The following is a 21,104-nucleotide window of genomic DNA, read 5'->3' as shown; positions in this document are numbered from 1 at the left end:
TTCTCTCTACCCACATATATTCCTGTCACCACCACCGTTCCTAGGGCCTCCTCACCAACCCGGGAGTGAGTCACTGGAGCTGGAGGGCCACAGCTCTCCAGGGCCAGGGAAATAGACTGGCTTCCTTCCCCTTAGAGATGGTAGCCCCCCACAGGCACCTGTCACTTCTGCTTCCTAGTCCCAAAAGAAAAGACAAAGAAGGAAACTTACCTAGATTATAAGTCAAGATTTCTCACTAGCTGCTCTGATTCTGTCAATCAATTTTTAAATATTAGTACTTAAAGGCAGTAAGGGAGAGAAAAGATTTACAAAGTTCAGATTATAATGTTCATAGCAGTCTATGCATTATAGTCACAAACAGGAAACCATCCAAATGTCCTTCAACAGGTAAAGAGGTAAACAAAATGTGGTGTATACACACAATGGAGTACTACTCAGCAACAAAAAGGAACAATTAGTGATTTACAGTAATGTGGACAAATCTCAAAGATGGTGCTGGTGAAAACAGCAGACCCGAAAGTCCACACAGTGCCTGCTTCCATTTATATGACATTCCTAAGTAGGCATAACTAAGCTATGGTGATGGAAATGAGAGCAGATATGGGGCGGGCTGACTGGAGGCAAGCATGGAAGAATTTACTTGAGGGTGAGGGAAATTCTGTATCTTAATTTAGGTGGTGATTAATGTGCAAAATGAGTCAAAACCCACTATACACTTACAATGTGTCCCTTTTACTGTATGTTCATTATACCTCCATTTAAAAAAAAATCTGGGAAATTGTTTTAAATGGGTCCCCAAAGACGGGGCAGAAATATCCAGTCTCTTCCTTTCTCCATTAGTCCCCCGGTGGCAGGTGGCAAACGGGAAGGATATGCTAGGGGTGTGGACAATTCACTGGCAGAAGAACCCAGATAACTGGATTAACCCCAAGGAGTGAAGTCATTTGTCTGTACTCTCCCTTCTGCTTCACAGGTACATCTCTAGGCCAAGAGCTCAGAACAGAGAGGAACAACTCACACAGTTGCTATTTCAAGACCTGAGGTCCTTAATAAATGTGGTTATAGGTTTTTGTCAGTTCCACAAGAGTGTTATTGTAACTGTATCAAAAGCACACAAAACAATCCGCGAGCCTTGAGCTACACTCTTCCATAGAAACCAAGCAGAGAGCCCAGCATTGCCATGGGCTGGGCTGCAGGAGCTGCGGGAGAGCTGGCCTCCAGAAGCCCCGCTCTCAGGAGCAGGGATGCGCCAGCAAGGCCTGGAACTTGTACGTGCTGCCCCATCTTTGCTCAGCTGCGTCAGTTCAGCCATGTCGCATTAATCTCTCTGAACTCCAGGTTCGTGAGGAAGCCAGGGGCAGGCCCACTCCTCAGGAGGGCTGTCAGGATTCAGCACTGACATACCTAAGATGCTCAGCCAGGTAAACCCGCCACAGCCTCCCTCTTCTTCCCTCCCCTCCCGTCCCCTCCCTTCTCCCCTATTTCTTCCCCCTTCTTCCCCCTGTGAAGGGTGCCCACAGGCACTCCCACCCTGTTCACAGCCACCTCTACTCTTTACTTGCCCCCTTCTGTCACCACCTGGATTCCAGCCACTGCAGCCACCTTCACTTGCAGATATGTAATTTTACAATAGACAAAAAGGGATGGATAGCCCTCTTCTTGCAAAACTGGTGTGAAGGACAGAATTACCTGTGTGCTAGCCATACGAACCTTCTCCACTCTCCCTGAAAAAACGCTGTTGTGTGCTGAATTATGTCCCCATAACAAGATCTGGTGAAGTCCTACCCCTGCCTCAGAATGTGACTATTTTTGGAGACAGGATCTTTACTGAGGTCACTGAGGTAAAATGAGGCCATTAGGGCGGGCCCTAACCCAATATAACTGGAATCCTTATAAAAGGGGAAATGTGGACACTAGAGACACACACAGAGGGAAGATGAAGTAGAGACACCCAGGGAGAAGGCCCTGTGAAGATGGAGGACTGAGGTGATGTTGCTACAAGCCAAGGAACACCGACGATCGCAGCAAACACCAGCAGCCGGGAGAGAGGCCTGGAGCAGATGCTCCCTGAGAGCCTCCAGAAGGAACCAACCCTGCTGACACTCGATTTCCAACTTCTTTGATGCTCCGTGCCCTTCCCAGTCCTTTCATTTGAAACACTGTTGAATGTGGTCCATTTTACTTCACCACCACCACATGGCCCTTCCTTATCAACAGCACAGACTCCTCCAACGCCCTCTCTGTTCTCTCCTCGCACAGCGCACTGTTCCCTATCTCCTCCACCACAGCCTGTTTCATCTCCTGAAAATGTGGAAGCTGGTACTATAGAAAGGACATAGATTTTGGAGCTGTGGTGGTGCATTTTAGAATGTTGATTTCACCAATTATTAACAGTGTGTCCCTTGCCAAGCTTCTTAGCATCCTGGTCTGTTTCATCACCCATCAGGTGCTGATAACAGTGTGGCCTGGCTGGGTTATTGCACGGGTGAAATCAGGGGCCTGCTTAAAGAAGCCAGGACACAGCTGGGACACACAGCCACAACCATGCTCAAAAGCTTTCAACACTCTTCATCAACTGCCAGAGAAAGTTTGGACTTCACTGCAGAGAGCAGTGGGCTATGCTGGTGACTTACAGCGCCTCTTCTCCCCCACTCCACTCCCCTTGGAACCCAGGATTTTGCAGTCTGCGCCCTCCACACACACGTGACTTGGCGGGAGGTATCCCACCTCCAGTGCACACATGGCATCCCCTGGTGAATGGTATTGGTCAGGGATGGGCATTTGGCCTGAGTGGTGCAGGTAAAGGACTCATACTCCAAGGAAAAGGAGAAGACTGTTGTTCCCTTTTCTCCAAGTTGGGGGATAGGAGGACAGGGGCAGCAAACAACTCCCTGTCAGGGAAAGCCACCTTGCCACTAAAAAGAACTCAGTGTTTGTTATGGGCTGAATTGCGTCCCCTCAAAATCCATCTGTTGAAGTCCTAACCCCACTACCCGAGAACGTGACTATATCTGGAGGTAGGGCCTTTAAAGGGGTGATTAAGTTAAAATGAGGTCATTAGGGTGGGCCCCAATCCGACATGACTGGTGTCCTTATAAGAAGAGGCGATCAGGACACAGTCTCACACAGAGGGAAGGCCGTGTGAGGACACAGGGTGAAAGCAGCCCTCCACAAGCCAAGGAGAGAGGCCTCAGAAGGAACCGACCCTGCCGACACCTTGAACTCGAACTTTCAGACTCCAGAACTGTGAGGAAATAAATTCTGTTGTTTAAGACAGTCTGTGTTCTTTGTTATGGCAGCCTGAACAGACGAATACATTATTAGAATGAACCAATGTTAAGGAAGGTTGAGAAGGGAGACAGAAAGAACTGTGTATTAGAGCCTATCCTATCTCTGGACTTCCAGAAAATTCATTTGTATTTCTGTATATTTTTAACTCTGTTTGATTTGAGGTTTTTGGCTATTTGCAGCATCCTAATAGATCCCCCGAAGCTTTCAAACCCTTCACAATATGTGCATTCTCCCTAATTGAAACAAATGATTCCTCTTACTCCTTCCCATCACAAGACTTATATCCCAGTTATGCCCAATTCATACTCTGCCCTTCCCATCTCCATTCTTTTGCTCAATGCTTCCTTCTGCCCAGAATACTCCCTTTCAGCCCATCTCTGTCTACCAGGACTACCCATTCTTCAAGGCACAACTCTCAGGCTCCTTCTCCCCTGAAGCTCCCAACATAGCGTTTTGCACATAGTAGCTGCTCAATAAACATTTGAACATTACATACTGCTCTGGACTTTTCTTCTGATATTTTCCCTGCATACATTTTTAACTACTATATGACCACTATATTTGCTATCCAGATTCAAACAGATCACGAAGGAAAGATTGCTGTGTATCATTGTCTCTCCATACTAACGGAGGAAAATACCTTTGGAGATTTAGAAACCTATTCTTAGTATAATTAAACTACATGTCTTTAAATTCCCTGGTAACCTTCCACCTGTTCAAGGTCATTTCAGTTTCCCAAAAGTTGCTGTTGGAAATGAGATTCATAACCAAGGTAGTAGTTTTGCTTTCCCTTTAGTCACTTACCTAAGGATCTGTTGAAAAACCACTAGAGTTATAAATGGGGAAAAACAAGATGGCATATGAAAAATTAATTAAGTACAGAAACCACAGCTTATATTTAAACCACAATTCAATTCAATTCAAATGTGTTATCAGCAGACACACTAAACCAAACAACAACATAACCTTGATGATATCCATTTTTGTAAAGTTGCTTCTTATGGGGCTTATCAGAAAAATAGTAAAAATAAATCTTCTATTAAAATGAAATAATCAAAAACCTTACTCTGGAACATAGATTTGATGACTCACATGCAATATACCTCCAGAAAACAGCAGGTTGTGGTTAGGCCCCTGCGAAGATGTGTCACCTTCCTGCATCGCACTTCCTCTCACTGGATGATCGCTACCATGTTTCCCGAAAAATAACACTGGGTCTTATATTAATTTTTGCTCCAAAGACACATTAGGATTTATGTTCAGGGGATGTCATCCTGAAAAAGCATGGTAGGGCTTATTTTCCGGTTAGGTCTTATTTGGGGGGAAACACGGCGTTCAAAGCATCTTTATTTCCTGCTGGAAAGTTACTTCTGAGCACTAGATCAGACACTCTACCCAGCCCAGAACACTCAGCTAAGTCCCACCATGTACAGCCTTTGATAGCTCTTTACTAGGGACACCAAGAATGTCAGCACAAATCCTCAAAAAGACATATGAGTGAGACAGCCAGCCAGTGCTGTGAGCATCTAAGCAAGGACGTCGGTTTGATTAATGGAGGGGCCACCTCGCCAGCAGCCCCGACTAACACCTGGCACACTTACTTGCAGAGGTGCAGGTATCATTGGAGATGTCACACTCAGACCACTTTAGGGTCACTGCCAGTCCCAAGGTCAACCCTGATGTGTTTGTTACTCAGCAAACGTAAATAATGCTTATGTTCAGTTCTGGCCTCTAGCTCCTAGTATGTGTCTCATGGGGGACTTCTCATTTCCAGCTGCTGAAAACACTACCAAACAGCCTTGATAGGAATTAATTATGGAAAAGATTAGTCTGAATTAGAGACATTTTGAATGTAAATACCTTTTATGTCCAAATAAATGTTTCCTTTTGAAGTCATTAACCATTATTCTAAGCAGAGGTTCAAAGGACCTACTTTAACGAATGACTCGGTCATTGTCAGCATTCATTTGTATGTAAACATCCTAAGGTAGCTTTCATAATGTGGCTCTCTGGGTAGATTAAACACGCCCACTGTCATTTGGTTTATCCCACCAATGAGCTTAGCAAACTGTTTTTTCACAGAGGGCAGGGGGTCCTGGCCGAGTCGTAATTCTCAGCACAGTGACCCTCCCCAGTGCAGCTCCTGAGCCTGCACACCAGCGCCCCTTCTGTGGGTTAAAAAGAAGCCAAGGTCTCCTTGGGATGAGCCCCGGCCATCTGTCGGGCATGGTTAGGAAATACAATTAACTCTTTTTATTAGCCTAGATCAAGATTTCTCAAACTTGGCACTCAACGTTTTGAGCTGGATCGCTCTTTGCTGTGGAGACTATCCTGTGCATTGTAGGATGTTTAGCAGCACCCCAGTCTCTACCCACTAGATGCCAGTTGTAACAACCAAGAACATCTCCAGACATTGCCACATGTCCCCTGGTAGAATTCATCTAGAGCTTTTTTAAAACAACTGATGCCAGGGTCCCATCGGCATTTCCCTAAGTTCCCCAGGTGACTCTAACTGCTCCAGACACCACCACTTTTGTCCCCAATCCTAGAGTCAGACAGACCAGTTCAATATGGAGCTTTCATTAGAAGCAAAGGCTCCGTGACTTAAAGCTCTGAAAAACAGTGACTTAAAGTAAAAACAATGTACTCCATAGTCCAGTATGATTTCAAGTTTGATTAGTTGCTACTTCAGGCAAATTACATCACTCTTCTTAGTGTTCAATAGCTCACTGAAATTTGACTTTAAGTCTGAGTTGACCTATGTATGTGACTCTTCTTCCTATTCTTGTCATCCTAGAATTAAATCAGCTTACCTTACTGAGACGAGAGCTATCCCACTTAAGAAATGTTAACTGAGCACCCACTAGGTCCAGGTCCTAAAGATCTGTATCTGGGCCAGGAAAGCAGGGGCGGGGGCTACAGTGGAGGAATAGGGAGTCAGGAAAGGCCTGAGGAAGGTGACAGGATGACAGGAATGGGAGCTGGATTCTAGGCTGAAAGAACACCATTTGCAAAGGTCAAGTGCTATGTGAGAAATGATCAGGGGCTGGAGCACAGGGTCCCTGTGCAGGCATGACAGGGACAGCTGCAGGAGAGGCAGGCAGGGTACAGATAATCAGGGACCTTGAGCATCCGCCAACCAGGCCTAACCTCATCTGAAAGGCCCTGGAGAGCCAGGAAGTCATCTGAAGCAGAGAAGTTAAAAGAGCCAGTCTGCTACAATTTAGGACCAAAACACTGGAATCTGAGGCAAGGGGATAGGGGTGGACAGAATCAGAGCCCAGATGAGAGGCTCAGTCAGCAGGTAACCAAACACACAGGTCCAGGGCTTCGAGGAAATATCCAGGTTACAGATGAAGATTTGGGGCTGCTATACTCAGGGTGTGTGCTGGAACTCAGGTGTTATGGGCTGAAGGTGTCCCTTCACCAAACAAATAAACAAAAAACAAAAACACTAACAAACAAAAAAACCCTCATATGTTGAAGTCCTGACCCCTAGTACCTCAGAATATGACCTTATTTGAAGATATAATCTTTACAGATGTCATTCATTTAAAATGAGGTCATTAGAGTGCGCCCTAATGAAAGAGGACTGGTGTCCTTGTAAGAAAAGAGTAGGACACAGACACACACAGAGGGAAGACCATGTGAAGACCCAGGGAGAAAGCGGCCCTCTGCAAGCCCAAGAGAGAGCCCTCAGAAGGAACCAACCCTGCTAACACCTTGATCTTGGACTTCTAGCCTTTGGAACGGTGAGAAAATAAACGTCTGTTGTTTAAGCCCCCAGTCTGTGCTACTTGTTTTGGCAGCCCCAGCTGACTGATACATCTGCGAAGTACCTTAAGGGGGTGAGTGGCTGAAAGGATTCATGAAGGAGACTGGGAGAAGAGGAATAGCCACGGAGGCATAAGGACAATCAGGAGAAAGCAGCATTCCCCCAACACAAGAAGAGTGTTGAGAACTGAGGCCAAGGCCAAAGCCACATGGAAATCGCTGAAGCAGTTCTGAGGGAACCGGTATCAGGCAAGCATGACACTGTCTGGAGCACAGAGACTAGGTGGCCTACGTGAGGTGGGGACACTGGGCACAGCTGGCACTTGCCAGGAGCACACACAGGCAGAGAGAGAGAGGGCAACAGCCCTTCCCCGCACCATTTGTGAGGGGATTTGTTGAGGGGGTTTTCAAGAAGGTCCGGAGTAACTAACAGACTAATTAACGTGTGTGCTGGGGGGCCCACATGTGGGAGCTGGAGAGGGAAGGGCTGAGGTCTGCTGCATGTGTCCTAAGGACACAGCAGGGACAGGCACCAAGCCCTCAGGCAGACATAGGCCTGGGCTGGAGCACTTCCCTCCTGGGTCTCTTCTGTCTTTTCTGTGTTTACAAACCTCATACACCTCATGGTCCACCGGGTGAAAAACCAACCAAAGCCAGTAACTTTATGGGAACTAACTTTATGGGCCTGTGGGGTTGGGTCCCAGGCCCTCCTCCTCTGCACTCCGCACATGTCCGTTCCCAGAATTCACAGCTCCTCAGCAGGAGGCCCTTTCTCAATCTTTCCCAGCTGCCCAAACCCCAGCCCTCCTTTTGGCTGGTTCACGCGCCCGAGCAGCCTGGATCCCCGACCGCCCCGATGGTGGGCACTCCTCAGGTCCGAGCACAGTTCCCACCTGCCTTCCCTGCACTGTTCACTTCTGTACCCCACACCCTCAGCTCCCGCCCTGCACTATGACGCCTGCCACTCACACCCTGGTCCCAGCTCATCTCACACTGTGCCTGGAATCCTCCATTGACCAAACGTCTTGGCTCCAAACGTCCATTAGCTCCTTCTCCAGGGCAGAGATGATCTTCTATCCATTTGTGTGTGTCACCTACTCAGGGCACAGCAGACGGTCTGCCCTAGAGCAGATGCTCTGAGAGACAAACGGGTCCAGCACTACACAAGCGGCCGAAGGACTTACCTCTGACAGGGGACGGGAGAGAGGAAAGGGCTGGATGCAAACAGTAAGACTGTCCGTAGCACCATTCCCGACAGCTGAAAGGTGGAAGCCACCCAAGTGTCCACTGATGGATGGACAAAACGTGGTCCAGCCATAGAATAGAATATTGTTTCACCTTAAAAAGGAAGGAAGTTCTGACACGGAATACATCATGGATGAACCTTGAAGATATTATATCAGTGAAATAGCCAGACACAAAAGGACAAATACTGGATGATTTCACTTATACGAGGTTCCCAGGGTAGTCAGATTCATAGAGACAGAAAGTAGAATGGTGGTTGCCAGGGGCTGGGGGAGAACGAAATGGGGAGTCAAGGTTTAACGGGCACAGTTTCAGTTTGGAGAGATGAAAACGTTCTGGAAACGGCTGGTGGTGACGGCTGCACAGCAATGTGAATGTACTTAGTGCTACTGAACTGGACACTTAAAAATGGTTAAATGTGTATTTTATCAAAAATAATTTTAAGTAGGACAAACAAATTTGTGTTTACTGCAAGCGCTCATGTATATCCATTTGAGAACAGTGGAGTTCCTCAGTATGTAACAACCAGGGGTGCCCAATTTGTAAAGTATCTTTTAAACACACAGCAAAAGCAGCTTTTAATCTAATCTGAGAGGAAACATGTTGTAGTGCAAGTTAGGGCGCTGAGTGCAGAGCCCGTCCGTACTTGAGTGTGACCACTGGGATGCTTGTGGCTGGTTCATGCCAGCACCATCTCCTTTGTATTTATCTTTACATGATACTGAGAAATAAAGTGTGACTATTACCTAGTAGAATTAAATTATATAAAGGACTGACCCTCCTTCTCACCTGAAAAAAAAAAAAGGAAAAGGGAAAGGCTGATAAACACTTAACCAGCATTCGAACGACTGAACATTCTTTACCACCCATTCCTATGACTCAGCTCTTTGGTTTCGCTGCTCAGATAAGGACTGTCTGGCTTCGGGAGCAGTGTTTTCACTGTGAGAGGGCTCCCTGGCTCCCTCATGCTGTTGTGCACCTTGACCTAACTAAACATCCCACACAAAATTGGTTAGGCCTTTGTGAAGCTGTTCACTAGGAAAAACAGGCCCGTAAAAAGCACGTGTCACTTTTACTACAAGAAACCTAGAAAATGATACAAAATACAACAAAGAAGTAGAGAAGCAGAAAAGATACTGAAAATTCAGGAAGAAAGACTGGGAGCTCTAGACACCCTTGCTTAGCTTCGTAGCAGTGACAAGCAGCTTTGTGAAAGATGACAGAAAGGGCCCAACATCTGGCTTAATGCCAGGCTGCCACCATCTTAATCTTCCTGATAATTTTTGAACAATGGGCTCTGCATTTTCATTTTGCACTGCTTCCCACAAGTTATCTAGCTGGTCCTGACTAGAAAAACGGTTTGGAAAAACAGAGACGCACCCTGTGTCTCTGGGGCAGAGGGTAATTTGCAAAACTTTTTCAGTGACTGGCCAAGGGCTGTTCCAAGCTCCCTCGGTGATCTGGGGCTAAGAACTAAGGCCATCTATAACTATTTCTAGAAAATAAGCCTCAGAAAGGGTGTTCTTTCCAATTCTACACTAAACTTAAGCAGCTTAAGCAGCCAGGTAAATTACATGCTGAGTCCTTAAGAAGAAAAAGAATACTTTGTTTAAAGCGTTTTATGGTCAAATCATCAATATTCAATTATTCTTGACTAATTGCCAGAAAGATCCTCCCCCTTTCCTCCCCCACAAAGAATAGTTATTATACTACCACCCCCCGCCACACTGTTTGAAGGAGCCCCCACCACACATGCACACAGCCCTGCGTAATCCGACTCACTGCTCTGAAACCTGCCTTTCCTCACCTCGGCCTGAGCTGGATATCAGATTGGCGCCCAGGAACCTGGAGTTGGACAGAGGAATGCTGGCCTCTGTGCTGGCTATTCCTTGACCGGGACCAGGTAAGCAAAGGAAGAAGACAAAGCCAGTTTGGTGGGGTAACAAAGCTGACTTCTGGGGAAGGGGGTGAGAGTAGATGTGGCTTCTGAAAGAACGATGGTGGCAGCAGACCTCCTGAAAGATTCCCCCCTCCCTACATTTTCTGGTCTCAGATCCCACCATAGCTTTCCTGAGCCATCCCTGCATCTTTCCAATGAATTTCTTTTCTATTTTGTTAATGTAGTTTGAAATTTATTTTCTTTACTTGCAACCAAAAGTCATAAGAAGAGAAGTTTAAGCAAATGGATGGCCCAGAGCAGGGGTGTCCAAACTGTGGCCCGCCGGCCAACTGCGGCCCGCAATCCATTGTTAATTGGCCCGCAGCAAATTCCAAAAATATATTTGGTTTACTTAAATAAACCAGGTGAGGCAATACGTACTTCACCTCGTGTGAGTGGCCCGGCTGTGTGTGTATTTTACCGCATATGGCCCTTGGTGAAAAACGTTGAAAAAAGTTTAGACACCCCTGGCCTAGAGGGTCCCCTGGCAGTGTTCTATTACAGCAACAATTTTATTTTAGGGGAAATCCACTTAAATCAATCAATAACCACTGCCCCCCTTTCCTAGAAATGTAGGTCTTGTCAATCTTTAGGTCACCTGTTGGGAGGGAGGTCTGTCCATGTATAATGACCAGCATTGAGTAAATGTTGAGCAAATGAAAGAAGGAAACTACTAAATTCCTAAAGATCAAAGTCTGTGGATGACTGAGGTCAAAGTCAATGTTCTCCCACAAAAACTCAGCAAGGATGACACTCCAGGTGGGACAGGGCAGCTCTGGAAGGGGGTCCCTGGCCCTGAAGTTCAAACTCTCTGATCCCTGCTGGTACAGCTCAAGGTTACCATCAACTCTCTAAAATTCCACTTTCTCTCTGATCCCTTTCCACCTGGTACAGCTAACCCAGATTTCTAAACACACTGAGAACTCTAATCCTCAGTGTGGTGGCCCCCAGGAAGGTCCTTCCTTCTCAGATTCTCTCTGAGCCCAGTGGCCAGTGACCTGTTTTGTTTTCAGATTAGAGCTCTGAAAACAAACTCCTTAATGGGTTGTTTAGACAAACCTCTGCATATTGGTTTTGGATTCAGGTGTCTTATCTTAAGGGCACACCTGGTTCCCACGTCATCATTTTCTGGGGGAAGGTGACAGACACCTAGGAGCTCCCAAGGAGCTTCCAGGTGTGGCCTATCAGCTCCTCCCCATTGAAGCATTTCTCAGATGAATCATTCAGCCAGTCCTCAGCCCACAGAGGGAGGAAGAAGGAGCTGAGATTTCCCAGGTGCCTCCTGGTGTTCTCCTTCTGTCCTCAGGACGGCTCTCCAGGTAAGGTGAGCAATGACCCACTTTACTGATGAGGTTCCTGCAGCTCTCAAGATTAACAGGTCATAAGTACAGTCAAGGCTTGAACCCACACCTGCCAAACCAAAAACTCCCACTCTTTTCATAAGATTGAGTTCAGGTGCGCTCAGACATTTATGGTGAAGACGTTGTGAGTAAAAGACAAGTACGCATAAGACACACCTCCAGTGGGGGATGGACAGACACCATTCTGAATACCATACAGTGAGAGCTACGACAAAGGCACAGCTGGGTGCTGGGAGCACTGGATGAGAACTCGGCTGATCTGAAGGATGAACAGGGACTGCCTGGCTGAAGGAAGGAAGGAAGGGAGGGCGCTCCAGGCAAGTGGGCAATGAAGGCAGAAAGAGCAAAGATTATAGAAACGTGCCCGGAGAGGTGGTTTGCACAAGCCCACCCTCACAAAGCCATAGTATAACCACATAGACCTCAACCTGCAGAAACCAACGCATAGAGTTATGACCATTCTCAGGCAGGAGACCATCTCTGATATGCCAGTTAGAGGGAACAACCCAAAGAGAAAGAACAGGAGCAGCCCAGCCAGCACTTCCTGGCCACTCTGCCCTGGCGGGGGGCACTCAGGGGCAGAGGCAAGAAGGACCTGCAGGATGAGAACTGGATTCTAAACCTAATTCTGGTGGCTTTGGACAAGTCAATGACCCTTCCTTCTTCCACGCCTGTCTTCTCATCTATAACTCAGGACTTTGGACTAGAAGATAAAATTATAGGTTGGCTGTGGCCAGGATGATCTTTTACCTACACTAGGCATTTTGCAAAGGTAAGGCTGGTTGAATGGAAGTAAATTCTATACCCATGGCTTCCTACTGTGTATCCCCGAAAATAAGACCTAACCAGAAAATAAGCCCTAGCATGATTTTTTAGGATGACACCCCCTGAACATAAGCCCTAATGCGTCCTTTGGAGCAAAAATTAATATAAGTCCCGGTCTCATTTTCGGGGAAACACGGTTAATCAGGGTCTTTCAGCCTTGTGGGAATTTAATTAGCATCCTCCCCCTTTGAGCAGGAGGGCAATTGAAAACACTAGAACACTCCAATGGCCGGTACTGTTTCCTGTCAATAGCCCTGGAAACAGGTTCCAGGCCCACGTGTCTAAAGTCTGGTCTGGACCTGCAGGTCCCGCATGATTTTACACAGCTCCTTCTCAGGACCCCTCCTTGGGCCAGCTGTTTTCCTTTCGGCAGCATAAACAGGCCTGGTTTCCTGTGGAACCTTTGGTCAGGCTGCCTCTCCCCCCTTAAGTGCTCTCCTCCCACCTCCCTGCCTACTCGCAGAGACCCAAGTCTCCATTTCAGGCACAGGGCTCGGTCCTAGGCCCTCATCTCACCCCACACACTGTCCCTTGCCCCACTCCATTCCCAATTCATCCGCTCAGCTGGCTGAGTTCATCTCATGGCTTATGTTCTTAACTTAGAAGCCACCCCCTTCCATGTTCCCAGCTATACCGCCTCCTATCAATTCCAGGCTCCTGCATGCCACAGGGCGCTTGCAGATGCTGTTTCCTTTCTCTAGAAAATACACGTGTGCACACACACCCCACTTTTGCCCCTCTCTCTCCTACTCAAACCTCAGATGTCATCTCGGATGTCAGCTTCACTCAGACAAATCAGTCTAGGCAAGGGTCTTTGTTCTAGTCTTTCATTTCCTTTTCTTTCCACATGTTTAACTCAGTTTGTAATTAAAAGGTTATTATTTAATTTGTTAAATAATAAAGGTGTGCCTTTATTATTAAGGTATGCCTCCCTCATTAGACTATGAGCTCTATGGGAGCTGAGCTATCTGTTTCTGCCTATCCCCAACATGTAGCACAATGCTTGGCTCAGAATTGGTACTCCTATCTATGAAAGGAAGGAGGGAGAGAAGGAAAGGGTTAAAAAAAAAAGGAAAGGCAAGGAAAGGAGTGGCTCAGGGTCATGGTCAGTGGACTGACTGATAACTGCAAGAAAAACATAAAACCCTGCTGTGCCAATTTCCATGGTGTAAATGCTCCTGCCATGGCTGAGTCTAAGCCACCAACATGACATTCCTGGATGTGCAGCTGCATAGAGATGAGCGTACGGCCTGGATCCAGCACACCGCTGGTTTGTGGTGATACCAAGACTGACATTCAGAGAGTCCAACATGTTTTTAAACATTATCAACTTTTGATCCAACCCTACCTTGGGCTAATGGCCAAAATGAATTGAGACTTGCAAAAAATGCTGAAGATTAAAAAGAAAAAATGATGTTTTGCAACTAGCTCGGAAGGGAAGGTTAAGACCCACTGCCTGGGAACGAGTGCTGTCTCTGAAAAGGAGATGGAAAGAGCTGCTCAACAACTGTTTCTCTTCCAGTCTTTCCCTCAGTAAGACCGTCAAAACCACTGACAAAATCAATTTTAGGACGTAGTTATGAGCAAGTTAAAGCCTATATGAAATGCTGGTTATATCATCTGACCTAATATCTACTTCCCTTTCTAGAAATTTATCCTAATCACTCAATAAAAGCAAAACTGATCCCTGCAACTCTAAGTTAAAGATGTACTGAGATCATAAAACTATTAGAAGAAAACATGGGTTTTTTCCCCTAATATTCCAGGGTTATGGAAGCCCTAAATCTAACACAAAATCCAGAAACATTAAAGAAAAGATTAACTCATTTAACTCTCTCCAAATCTAAAATTTCTGCCTAAAGAATGCACCATAAACAAAATCAAAAGACAAATAACTACTGGGTAAAAAACATTTACAAGACATCCAAAAGAGTTAATTTACTTTATGCATAAAGTGTTTCTATAAATCAGTAAGAAAATAAAGCTCCCCTAACATTCACACAGAAAGGCAAAGTATATGGAGAGACAGTCCAAAGGAAACGCAATGGCTCAAATAATTTCAGGGAGAAGTTTAATTCCCTCATAACAAGAAAAATGCATATCATAAAAATAACCAAATATAACTTCTCATATATCGAACTCGGAGACCTTTAAAAGTGTGGTTAACTCGCTGGCTCAGGGAGGATGTGGAAGGAACAGGATCTCACACATTACTGATGGAAGTGGAAAGTGGTAATAAGATCTCTGTAGAGAGCACTTTGACAACATCTATCAAAATAAAAATGCAGCCTACTTTGACCCTCCCCTTCTAAGAATTTCATGTGTGCTGAGATTTCATTATATATTGTGTAACAGCAAAGACTGGAAACAACGTAAATGCCCCTTTAGCAGGTGACTAGTTAACTAAATTATGGCCCAGTCATACAACGGAATACTTTGCAGACATAGAAAAGAATGCGAGTCTCTCTATGTTCTAATACCATGTTTCCCCGAAAATAAGACCTAGCCGGACCATCAGCTCTAATGCTTCTTTTGGAGCAAAAATTAATATAAGACCCGGTCTTATATTAAAATAAGACCGGGTCTTATATACAATAATATAATACCCGGTCTTAAATTAATTTTTGCTCCAAAAGATGAAAGACGCATTAGAGCTGATGGTCCGGCTATGTCTTATTTTCAGGGCAACATGGTATGCCTCCATCCCCAATATAGGCCAGGAAAAAGGGCATAGAAGAGTGTATATAATGTTATTGCTTGTCAGAGAAAAATATATAAATGAAAATACACTTAGAATATTTCTAGACGGATACATAAGAAACTGGTAGCTATGGTTGCTTCTAAAAAGGCAAAGAAATATTTTTACTGTCTGCTTTCGGTACCACGTGCACACATTATTTATTAAAATCAATTTCTAAAAATAGATATGAATAGAGATGTTCACTGTTGTGTTGTATATACTAGACGAAAAAAATAAAACACCACTAGAAAGACTTAACAGGGGGTTCTTTTAAAAAATATTACTATTGCAATGAAATTGCAATTCTTTTTAATCCTAATTAAATTGTACTGAGTCACTTTAAATAACTTAAAGTCTTGAGTACCAGAAAAGGAATACAAATTACTTTGCAGGATATTTAAACAACTCTCAGGTGTCCTTACAGGATAAAAGCCAGCAATCTTTGAGAATTCATGAAGAACAGAAGAAATATCAGAAGAATAGAGATAGATAAGCATTCAAAGTTCATATACAGAAAAGGAATGAAGCTTAGAAAATTTAACTGACAAACTTTTCGGCAACATTATAGAGATTAGTCAAGGAAGTGGTGAGCATTAAACACTAACAAGAATTCACTCAGAACAATGAAGAATAAACTATGCAAGTTATGAAGAGAAATATTTTAAAATCAGTGGAGTTGCATTTTTTTTAACCTTGTTGAGTAAAATCTCAGAAGTACCTGAGACTCCGGGCTGCACAGGGAATGCTGGTGTTGGGACAGGGAGGCCAGGCAAGCAGGGCTCCCGACACACTTGGCCTCAGTTTCCCCAGAGCTGCCCTCTTAGTGACTCTGCAGGAATGTATTAGGTTCTTCTTTTCAGGAAAGCACTGACAGTATCTTTCAACATAGCTGGGAGATAAAATACAGAACTATAAATGTCATCAGGAAGTTGAACACCAGGCTTCTGTACAGAACACCTGGCTCACTCAAGTGTGTGACAAGTGATTTAAACTCCAAGATAATACTCAATGTTAAGACTGGCCTTGGATTACTCACCATTCTCAGTGAAAGGAAATAGATGTAAAAATAGATGTGAAAACTTTATAGGGCCACACAAAAGAAAGCTGGTATTATTATTGTTATTTTGAAGGCACTGAAAATTCTGAAACAGATAACAAATACCAAGGACCAAAGCAAAAACAGAAATAAAAAAAGGAACCTAACTGGAGAGATCTAGTAACCCAAACTATTAAGGTGAAACATATATTGTGCACTGCGTCACACAAGGGTAGGCTGAGAAAGCCCTGACATAGCACAATCCCATACAGGTTTGGTGACCGTGATCTCAAGATAATTAGAAGCATGTCAAGTCTACTAAAAGCCTTAATGTATCAACTGTAGGCTTTGTTTGTGGACGCAGGGTGTCCATTCTTCCTCTCTTCTGATTAGAAGACACAGGGCCTGCCAGGTATGTTCTGGGTGCCACGCTTACGAGACACATATGAGAAGTGGAGCAGTATGGTAAATTTTGTCATATATATGAACAACTGAAGCAGCTGGTGATTTAATAGCCTGGATACTTGGGCATCTCCAAACATCTGAACATATATCATATACAAGGAAAAAGAATCATTCAGAGAAACAAATTGCACAAATAGGCATGAAATGATCTGAGTTAGTCACCAAAAACATGACTCTCTGCAATGAAGAGCAACTATGGAGGGGGCTGCCTGCCTGACGGGGTTGCCGTCCCATCCTGGAAGGGATATCCATGTAGGGGATCTTATTCATGAGGGGAGAGAGACTCGTCAGCCTGAAGATCCCTTTGAACTATAATAACCTGGGATTCTAACTGGCTTGACAGTTTCATGTATGTAGGTGCTATTATAGCATATATAATAGGCTATGCCATACATAACACAGATAATACATATTAATAACATGTTTATAATATACTATATAGTTATAATATATAAATTTATAACATAATATGTATTGGTAATACATATTTATAATATAATGTAATGTAATATGATATAACATAACATATGCTTGGCAATTCTTCTGTATCCTCTTCCCCATCTAACACCTAGGGATAGAACACGGTGTATATTGTAGGGGCACATAGATGCTGAAGGAAGTCTACTGACTGATAAAGACATTGTATGAGGCTTATTTGCAAGTAGGAAGGTCATAGTATGGATCTGGGGAAGAGAATACAAAAGGCAACTTCTCAGACCCTGGACTTCCATCTGCTGATGGAAGGCAAACCTTCCACTTCTGCATCTACTTACAAACAAAGCTGACAGGCACCCGACCCATGGAATTCAGCACCCATCACAGTATACATTCCACAGTTGTACACCTGATAGTGTATCCAACATGCACAGCCAGCAGAGGAGAAAGTCTGCCTTAGTACATGCCAAAATGTGCTTAAAAAGCTCTTTAAAACATTTGTTATGGAACAGAACACTGTGGAAGGACAGTCCTTTATTTAGATCTTATTTGTATGTGAAAATCGATATGTCCTTTCTATAGAGTCTTTATCTTACAAGAAAATGTGTCTCTAACTATTGTCCGAAAGTCTTCTCCTTCCAGTCTTGCCTTGTCAGCTATCTGTAACTGTGACGTATCTGGCACCCCCAAAACATACTGCACACATTAGTGCCATCTTTGACCCTCTCAAGTGCTAATTTAGAAATATTGTCCAGCTTTCCAATATACTCCATAGCCTGTTTCCAAGAACAATTTTAGTTCTCTCCTCTCATCATCCAGGGTAAAGTGTGAATAGCTGTTCCTGGGTCCCTACCACCAAGACAATAATAGTCTATCCTCCCTCCCAACTTTCAAGTTCATCTCCCCTCTGACCCCAGGACAGAACATCATCTACACACATTTGCTTTGATCTATATCATTCTTCCTCTACTTTAAAAAGAGGCTTGATTAAAGTATTTGAAAATGTTACCAAATCCTTACTTTCACAAAGTACAAAGAGTATTAAAATAGTCATTGTGGTCATTGTTCTTAATTTTGCACGCTGGTAAACAAAAAACAAACATTGCCCTCCATTGTTGGGAAACAGTCACAGAAACAACTTTGGGACGGCCAGCCTGAAGGGGTGGGAGGGTCAAGGTGAACTAAACTGGATGGATCTCCCCCTATTAACAGCTAATCCAGACAGTTCCCACAAGACAGATCCATTTCTTGCCAGGTTGGTACAAGATTAAAGCAAGGGTTATGATGATGTAAGAGTTTCATATTACACATTCATGAGCTACAACTGTTTACTAACATGCATTTGGGGAAAAAAATACATCCACATTGATTAACATAAACTGCTAAATTTCAGTCTCACATTTTAACAAAGCATTTAAGACTGCCCAGAACTGCCCAGAAGGAGAAAAGGTCTACATTTACTTTGAAATGCAAGTTAATTTAAAACACAGAAGGAGCAAAAGACACAAATTGCTTGACAAATTGGTATACAATTTCTCTTATGTGTTAAGAAATCCAGAAAATTATAGATGTCTTGGGCACTGATTTTCTAACTCTGCCCATTCTCTATTTTTAAAATATACTGGCCACACATCTCTCACCAAACATTCCTGCTCCATTCCATACAATGTAATACCTCTGCTAGAGGGGCTCCCTGGCCTGGGAGGGAGCAAATGGGAAGTTCAGCCTAAGCTGACTAGGGTCTCAATGCCTGTGACAAAAACAGCTGCTATGTAAGAGCAGTGGTGGTGCCAGAATACCAAACACATTCTTAGCGTCCTTCCTATACTCCAGTGATGTTTACTGAAGTCCTGAGAAAACATTGCAGGGAACACTGGGGTGGCAAAGTCTAGAGCCAAATATGCCCCTCTTTGGAGAGGGCTGAGCTTGGGGAGGGGGAAAAGGGAATTTTCAAAAGCTCTTTGCTTCTCTGGCTACAAGTTAGGCTTTCGTCTGTTTCCAAACCAAGCTGGGGATGGCTGAGGTCTTCCAGAAAGACCATCTGAGAATAGGGTACTAGTCTCATGGATAGGTCTTTCTTTGTGAGAGACGTAGGGACAACTAACCAGGCAAAAGAGCAGAGCCCTGAGCCGGCTCCCAGCAGCAGACCTTGAATGAGGTGGGTCCTCCATGGCTGGCTTGGTGACAGGTCAGAGGTCTTACCCTCTGCAGACCACCCCTGCCCTAGTGAGAGTGACAGATGGAAGGGTGGGAGAAGGAAGCTCCAGGCTTTAGGGGGAGGGGCGCTCTTCGCCTATGTGCCCTGGGACAGGAGTTTGGGTGCAAACTAAGAAAGGCCATGATACCCCCTTAGAGGTGGGAGGCAGTCACGGCAGAAGGCAACACAAAGCCCTCCCTTTACACCCAAGTAAATGCATCTCTTTGGGGGGACAGAAGGCGATTAAGCCAATGTCAGATGTAAGTACGCACAAGCTAGCATCACTTTAGGGACTTTGGTTCCCGGCTGCCTCGGGCTTGGACCTCGGTTTACACGGAGGGAAGGGTGGGGGCGACCTAGGAGTGAAATGGGCTCAGGAGAAGGACACGGGGCTGGGGCGGTCGCGGCCCTTACCTTGCTGACCACGTTTTGGACGAGGCCTGTGCGGATGCCATAGTCCCATTCGTGGCAGTTGCAGTTGGAGGCGTTTTCCCCCTTCTCCGGAGGGGACTGCAAGGGTGGCGTGTCGCCCGTGTCCTCGCCGCTGGTGTTACTAAGGTTGCCCGCGGTCGCCCAGGGGGCAGTGGAGAAAGGGGTGATCGGGAGGCTGGTCCAGTTGGCCACATCGCCGGCTCCCCATCTGCCGGTGGCCGTGACCCCCGCCAGCTCGGCGCCTTTGCCGGCCTCGCGGCACCAGAAGTCCGGCTGGTCCAAGAGGAAGGAGTCTGAGAACTGGCTGAAGCCGATGAACAGCGCCGGGATCCAGGTGAGCAGCACGAGGGTCCTCTGATAGCCCCCGCCCAGGCCCCCCAGGAAGGGCAGCACCGACCCGTCGTAGTCCAGCAACAGGAGGCTCGGGGCCGACGCCGCCGAGCAGCAGCTCGAATGCGGGCCGCCGCCGGCGGGATGCGGGGCGGGCAGCGGCTGGATCTCCCCGCCGCTGCTTGAGCCCGCGCGTCCCCCGAGGGGCACCGAGGCCGCCGCGTCCCCGGGCGGCAGGGAGCCGTTCTCCTCGGCCACGGGCGGCTGCCGCCCGGGCCCGCCGCCCGCCGCCTCGCGCCGCCGGTCTATCGCCATGGCCCGGGCCCGCGGCGCCCGCAGAGGCGCATAGAGCGCGGCGGAGGCTCCTGCGGGCGCCCGGGGCAGAGCGCGCCGGCCCGGGCCCCCGCCGCCGCCGCCGCCGCCGCCGCCGAGCAGAGCCCGCGGCTGGAGAGAGAGAGCTCGGCCGCCCCAGACGCGTCAGTCCGCCCCCATGTCACCGGCCCCGACCCCGCGCCCCGGGCGCTGCGGCCCCGCTCGGGCGCCGGGCAGAGGCCAGGCAAAGGCCGGCCCGGGCCCTCAGCCGCCGCCGCGCATCCGCTCCGCGGCCCGGGCGCCGGCAGCCGAGCCCGCCGCTCTCTGCTGCTCCGCGCCGACCGGGGGAGGACGAGGAGCAGGCGCCGCGCCTTTGCCGGCGAGCTCAGCGCCCTGCGGACAGCAGTGCGGGCGTTGCGGGCAGCGGCCGCTGCTCCCCGGGCGCCCGGGATGTATTTATCCGACCTCAGGCGCCTCCCGGAAGCCGCGAGCTCCGGTGCTAGCCTGCCGAGCCCGCCGCGCTGTCCGGCTCCGCAGTTCGACCTCCCTTCCTCCTGCTCTCCTCCTCCTCCTCCCCTGCCCCCGGCCCGCCCCTTCTCCCCCCGTAGAGGTGGAGGTAACCGCGGCACCTGCTGCGCCCTGCTCCGGGGCGCGAGCGCCCCCTCCAGCCGGGACGCGCCCGCGGAATCCACGGGAGAGGGGCGGGGGAAACGGGACACTCG

The 21,104-nt window shown here is 46.8% G+C and overlaps 1 protein-coding gene across 3 annotated transcripts in view; it reads right to left on the bottom strand.

Annotated features, from left to right (window-relative positions):
• Nucleotides 1–20,410, bottom strand: part of SLC22A23 (solute carrier family 22 member 23) — a 186,347-nt gene extending 165,937 nt beyond the window's left edge. For all 3 annotated transcript variants that reach the window (XR_004423919.1, XM_033115241.1, XM_033115243.1), the window contains exon 1: nt 19,723–20,410. Coding sequence is in view for 2 of the 3 variants with exons in the window: in XM_033115241.1 (XP_032971132.1) it covers nt 19,723–20,385 (663 nt within the window). In the remaining variant the exon portion in view is untranslated. The remainder of the gene's footprint in view (nt 1–19,722) is intronic.
• Nucleotides 20,411–21,104: the final 694 nt, after the last annotated feature.

The sequence above is a fragment of the Rhinolophus ferrumequinum genome, chromosome 9 (genome assembly GCF_004115265.2).
Source record: "Rhinolophus ferrumequinum isolate MPI-CBG mRhiFer1 chromosome 9, mRhiFer1_v1.p, whole genome shotgun sequence".
NCBI classification, from domain to species: domain Eukaryota; kingdom Metazoa; phylum Chordata; class Mammalia; order Chiroptera; family Rhinolophidae; genus Rhinolophus; species Rhinolophus ferrumequinum.
The sequence above is the reverse complement of the archived record's forward strand: the minus strand, read 5'-3'. Positions and strand labels throughout refer to the sequence as shown.